Here is a 6,974-nt window from a genome sequence, read left to right on the forward strand (position 1 = left end):
TTTTTTTATCCCTCCTATGGGAACACGTCCCCAGGCCACCCTAATAAAGACCCCTATCCATAAGCCTCTAATGATGCCACTGTCAGCAGGCAAAACCCAAATATGCTTGATTACGTAGTGAATCTGACAAGTGACTGCAAATTGTGATATATTGTCTAAAGTGTGCATAACAAATATAACAGTGGCAGAAATTCAGCAAACAGAAGAGACTCAGGAGATTTTACTGTTCATTACTGGTCTAGACTGCTCGCTCATTAACTGCTTTGATGTTACCTTAGCAACAGTCCTTTCAGCGCAAACCATCAGAGTATAATTGACAGCACATAGCTGGTGGAAACCACTGGAGACTGAAAAAAAAAAAACAAACACTCATCTTAAGTTTGTGGAAAAAGCACTTGCTTAAGTTTGTGGAAACCTCAATGGGCAGATGAATCATCAAAGTGAAACTTTGAGACAAAAAAATGGGCCCTATTAAAAACACCAAAAACACCTACATTTTTTGAGAATGTCATGTCCATGGCAGTGGGTAGCCACATTAGCTCCAGGGTCAATGGAACCACCGTAAACTTGACCAGGAGAAACTGGTTAATGAAGATGAATGTAAGATTGAATGATGTGTGTCATGCCCATGGTCATGAACAGTGATGCTAATAATCCAGGCCCATCCCAAATCGGAGAAACTTTTAGGGTTTCAATGTATAACCATCATTCCCTCAGCTAAAGCTCACTGCTAAATGCAGCTTAGCTGTGCAGTAATACAATAATCCATAAAATGGCATACTTAGTTCCACTATTCTCGTCTTCAACTTTGCAGCAACCTAGCAACTGTTCCTGCTTACTAAAGTATTTTTCTGTGTCCAAGAGGAAGGCTCAAACTTTATTTAAAAAAACTGTACAATTCAAGTGGTCAGATAGTGTCATATCTTCACAAGGTGTAATATCTTAGAGACAAAGACTTAAAAATCCCTGTGAGTACTTTGCCCTCCAGATTGTTGGTGTATCTCCCAACCTTCAGTGCCAAAGGAGTTTGAATCCCATTTCTCAGCATGAAGATTTCACAACCCAACTGCTCTGTCCCTGCTGAATGGGGTGGTTTTTGCAAAAGAAGACTAGAGATACAATGATGGAGAGATCTTGAAGGAGAGATTTGTCAGATAGGCAGTACCAGTCCAAATGGAAGATCTCTACTTCTAGCTTTTCAGAAAGCCATGGCAAGAGAAAATGGGCCCTTCTCAGCCATACAGCAGATGGGAAGGCCTATTGTCAGACAACAGAGTACCATGGCTGTTGTTCTACTTTTCCTGGAACTGCTCTGAGGGAAGCTAATGCACTTCCTCCCACCAGAAGTTGCCCCATATTTGGGGTACTAACCCGGCTGGAGTAGGTCAAGAATCTGAATGGCCATCTGCTTCCCTCTCCACTTCCAGGATGGCTGCATAGAAGAGCACTGATTTGGTTCCCCACCTTTCCTTGGGGAACCCCCAGTGATTTCACAGATTAGTGAGAAATTTCTAGTACTAGGGCAGCTGATTCAACTTAGTGTAATAACCATTAGTTTACCAAACTGATAGATGGTGTTTGATGGTATTCAATAAACTTATGGTAAAATTAGTGGAGAAAATTTCGCCAAACTGGATTTTTCCATGTTCAGAATATCAAAAAACGCAGGAAACTACCTCATGAACAATATTTAAAGGTAATTTCCTAAAGGGACAGAAAGAATCTAATCAAATTCGAGGCAGCCGTCAAAGTACATGTTATATCACTGAGTAGAAGTCTTGAAGAAGTGGTCTTGGAGGCTGGTTGCAGCTAAGAAAAAAGTCTTTGACGGTACACAGAAGAGATTTCAGTATGTTCAAGATCATAAAACTTGATGTGATAGAAAGTCTTATGGAGTGGTGAGTCCAATTTTGCAATTTTTTTTTCCACAAAAGCAGCAGTATGTCAGAAGTACAGCCTATGAGACATATAAGTCTGCAGGTTTCTGTGCAGCTGTCATGGTCTGGGGTGCATTTCATTCAGTGATGTAGAAAATGTGGTGCAAATCAATTGGATGATGAATGCTGAGGAAACAGAAACAGATTTTGATTCATCATGCAGTACCGTTGGGAAAATAACTGAGTGGTAAAGACACTCTTCCAGCATGATAATGACTCCCTGAACACATTGCGAACACAATTAAAACCCACTTGAAGCAGAAGACAGATGGGCAAAACAGTACTAAATCGGCCACCTCAGACAAACAATGCTGAAGCTGTGTGAGATCACTAGGGTAGCTTACATCAAAAGAAAAGCTACAGCAAATAGTTCATGAAGGATTTCACCAAGCAAATACACTATATGGCCAAAAGTCAGTGGACACATGACCATCACACCTATATGTGGTTCTTTCCTAAACTGTTGCCACAAAGTTGGAACAATTGTATAGAATGTCTTTGTATGCTGTAGCTTTACAATTTCCCTTCACTGGAATTAAGGGAAACCTGTTCCAGCATGATAATGCGCCTGTTCACCAAGCAAGGTCCATGAAGACATGGTTTGTCAAGGTTGGAGTGGAAAAACTCCAGTGGCCCAAGGCCTGACCTCGCACCCACTGAAAACCTTTGGGATGAACTGGAACACTGACTTCACCCCAGGCCTCCTCGTCTGACCTCACTAATGTTCTTGTGGCTGAATGGACAAAACTCCAACAACCATGTTCCAAAATCTAGTGGAAAGCCTTCCCAGAAGAGTGGAGGTTAGTATAACAGCAGAGGGAGAATAAATTGGAATGGGATGTTCAAAAAGTGCATATGTTTGTGATAGTCAGGTGACAAACTTTTAGCCATATAGTGCAAACAGTTTCTAACTCTTCCCAAACACATCACCAATGCAGTAAACTTGATGTACAATTCCCATTCAGAATATTTTGTAAAAAATGAATATCTATAGCCATGCTACATTAACCAGTGTTACCCATGCTTCTATAATCATCAACTCTTGTGTAATTATGACTTATAGTCATATGCAGGGTTACTAGTTATCAAAACACATTAGACATATTATTTAACTTCGTAATGGGAATTAGCCTAATGGTTTCCATTAATCATTGCCACATTAGGATATGTAAGGAATAAAACATATGGGGGCCACAGAAATTTGCCAACACTAACAATTTTTAATTTGCTAACAAACATCATATTTTTTTTCCATTTTATATTCATGTTGTGGAACGTCTGTGAATCAAGTTAGTTACTGTTTTTTACTGTTATTGTCTCCCTCCATTGTGAACTGTGGTATCTCATTGTTTAATTATACTCGATACTTGAAAATTCTTTTTTTATCAGTGCTTCCTTGTTTTCTTGCAGGCAGCAGGATACCGAGGCAGGAATTATAAAGTGCATTAAACCACAGCTTGTTACCACAAGGTCATCATGAAAGATCGCCCGACTCCTGTGGGGCAACTTTAAATCCCATTAGAAAACCATCAAATTCATACTGAATCAATCACAGCTCAGCGGTTAAAACACTATGGGGGAAAATGGTTTTTCACAGGTCCTTTGGATGGTTAAAGTTCCTTGCTTTCTTAAGAGGAACCTTTCCACAAAGACAAACTCACTTTATCTGGAGGGTTGGAAAATAGTTGCATAATTGTACTTTGTTCAGTTTTGTAAAAATAGCTTGCTAGTTAAATTTGTTTATGGGACTAATATGCATTAGCATTCGATTCAATAGGGTTATAAAACTTACTTCTACTTTTAGAAGTATAAGTAGAACGTGTACTTCTTCTTTTATACTACTTAAGTACTATTTTTGGACTTTTATTTACTTAATACAAGTAAATAACACCATGATGATTTGTCTTTTATGATTTGTCTTTTTCTTAGGATGATGTTTTGTTTTAGTGGAGTTACTGATTCATACAGAACAAAAAAATTAAATAGTGGCCTGTCAAATTCACCATAAAATCTAGAGAAGTATGTTGACTTAAGTTAACTTTCAGTTTGGTGAATTTGCTGGTTAAGTTATACAGTTTAGCTAGTTAAAGTTAGTAATTAGTTAAAATTAGTAGTATAACATAAAGGTTGCATAACATTGACACACTGCTGTTCATAATACAGTATCCTTCTTATTCAGAGTAGCCTTTGCATTTCTAACATTTATAGTCCTAGAAATTCTTCTTTTCCTTGAGAACATATTTGAAGAAAAAGCACAAGCTTCAGATTATGGACTTTGCTAAGATTCTAATAAAGTAACCTAGCAACTATTTCTAAAGGAGGCAATTAAACTTTCTATGTGGTGCTGAATGAACATCGCTGTATAGTGTATGCGTATGAGGCTCTACGGTCCATCATTAGACCCTCCCTGCATATTCAGCAGCTCTATTTTTCCTCTTCTCTCTAACTGTGGAATAATTCATGTGCTAAACTCATTGGGTAAATGAATTGTCCTGCTGCTTACAACCCATAATGTGATAATATAACAAACACAGGAGTGATTACTGAATATATTACAGAGTGAATAATCCAGGCTGTGTCTGTGTGTGTGTGCCTGTGTGTGTGTGCGCCTATGTGTGTATGTCTGTGTGATGTTGTTTTGCCGACATGTAATGATTGGTCTGTTTGTCTCTTATTGAGTCACTTCAGCAATATGCTGTTGTAAAAACCCCAAAACGCTGTTGAATTCTTGATTCTGGCCAAAAACGTTGATTAATTTTCTATAACCCATTTATATACTTTATCATTTCTATAGTAACAACTCAGTGACAGATTTGTATGGTGGATGCTCCACATTAAATAATATGTTTGAGATGTGTAGTTATTGGAAAATAATCAACTCTGGGAAGCACTTGAAAAATTACATGAATTATGTAAAAATAAAAATAAATAATAAAATAAATAATAATAAAATAAGGAAATAAATACATGTATTTATCTATTACACATATACTTTCAGAGTACTGACCTTAAAGCTCCAGTAATGTGGTTGCTAAGAGAGAGAGAGAGAGAAAGAGAGAGAGAGAGAGTTAAACATTTCACATTCATTTAAAAAAAATCTTGTCTTGTCCTAGACAACTGAGTCACTAATGGAGAGGAAGAATGAGCAAAGAAAATAAGTCAAGACACAATAGAGAGAGAGAGATAGAGAGAAAAACAGATGGGGGGGGGGGGGGGGGGGGGGGGGTGTGACACAAGCTTTAGCAAATTAAATCGACCAGTTCTCACCCACTCTTTATTATGATTCTCACGATTACAATTCATACAGGTGAAACCACACACACACAAACACACACACAAACTATAATAAAGGCTTAACACACCCTCTGTTGAATCTTAGTCACATACACATACAGACAGATGGTGGGAACGGCTGCTGGCCTTTATTATAAAGGCTAATTGCAATGCACCCGGACTGCCTTGTGGCCATACACTTACATAGTAAGAACGTGAGAGCATGTGTATACACACACACACACACACACAGAGAGAGACAGAAAGAGAGAAAGAGAGAGATGGTCATTTGAATGCATTCAAGCATAATCACCTCAGGCAAATGCGCCTTTAGGTGAGTGAAACATAAATCCGTAAACAAATGTACGCATGTGTGTATCATCAGCACTACCCCTGACAAAAACACACACACACACACACACACACACACACATACATACATACAAACGCACACACACACACCTTCTCTATTACTAATGCATGTAACACATCAAAGAAGCAAAAAAAAAGACACATCAAGAAGCAAAAAAAAGAAGTTTTCATTTTAGTGTGAAGCTTCACGGTTGTGCATCACTACCTCGACGCTCCAACGACATCGCTCGCTACTCCTTCTGAACCCCACCACCTGCTGCACTACACACATCCTCCAGCACCCGATCTGGCTAACAGTAACATGCAGGAATGTGTAAGCAAAAAATAGTCAAGCACAAAGCTGTCATATAACTCTCCTGCTAGCACAACATGCTGTCACCTCACACTTAAAGCTGTCAAGAGAAAATTAAGATGCTAGCCTGGCTGTCATTCTTTTTACATGCAATGTGAGGACAGAACCCCATAGCTCATAGCCAAAGCATTAGCCAAGCACATGCTTCTTTTCGAGAGCGCTACATTAGATACTTGGTTAATGATCATATACTTGTTTGTTTCCCTTTTCACACTAGGCCACACCATTATTTTTTTACACCAACATGGAGAAACACAAATAAAGAAATATAGTGCTTGTTCAAACTCATACTATCTAATATCAGGTTTTTCGGTGAACGGTTTTGCTATTGTAATGAACACCGTATAAAAGGATTCTCATTCTCCCGTGTGCTAACTAGCTGGAAAAATGATACCAACTAGCTAGCTCTTGATCTAGGCTAACTCTATTCATTATTAACCAATAAAGATTTAATATCGCTCTCTAAAACAAAATTGTCAGAAATGTAAATTCACCTACTTGAAAATGATAATCGGATGCTAGAGTTGGCAAAACAGATTGAAGTTGAGTTTTTTTCCGCCAGTAGATGAGTAGGAAATGTAGCTTAGAGCAACCTTTGTGGATTGACTGAGGTCTTGATGTAATGCTTATGCACTTAACTAGCGAACTAGCTCAGCTAACTAGCTAACCCCATTTTTTAGGTTTCCAGGCAACCAAAATCGGGGACTGGGCACTTGCTTGGGAGTTTAACTTGCCTGTGGAGCTAGCTAATCAATTTATGATCCAAGCTCATCAAGAATTGCTATTCAAAGCTTTAAACTTCCAGCTTATTATTCAGTGATCCATCATAAAGCAGATTATTCCGTAACTACTATGAATTATTTAGTAGCTACTATAATGAGACTTATGAGGGACAGAGTACCCGACACTTTTTGTACACTTGAAGCTCTGTGCACTTGATCAGACAAAACCTTGATCAGACATAACAAACACACTTGTTTGAGTTTGTTCCGAGCATGACATAGTCACTGGATCGGACAAATAAACAGCTTTTTTGTATT

General features: G+C 38.4%; 1 protein-coding gene across 1 annotated transcript in view; it reads right to left on the minus strand.

Annotated features, from left to right (window-relative positions):
- Positions 1-6,974, minus strand: part of srcin1b (SRC kinase signaling inhibitor 1b) — a 60,044-nt gene that overhangs the window by 31,796 nt on the left and 21,274 nt on the right. The window contains 1 exon segment of the mRNA XM_053234250.1: positions 4,945-4,968. Within this exon segment, the coding sequence (XP_053090225.1) occupies positions 4,945-4,968 (24 nt within the window).

Source organism: Pangasianodon hypophthalmus, chromosome 1 (genome assembly GCF_027358585.1).
Source record: "Pangasianodon hypophthalmus isolate fPanHyp1 chromosome 1, fPanHyp1.pri, whole genome shotgun sequence".
Classification (NCBI taxonomy): Eukaryota; Metazoa; Chordata; class Actinopteri; order Siluriformes; family Pangasiidae; genus Pangasianodon; species Pangasianodon hypophthalmus.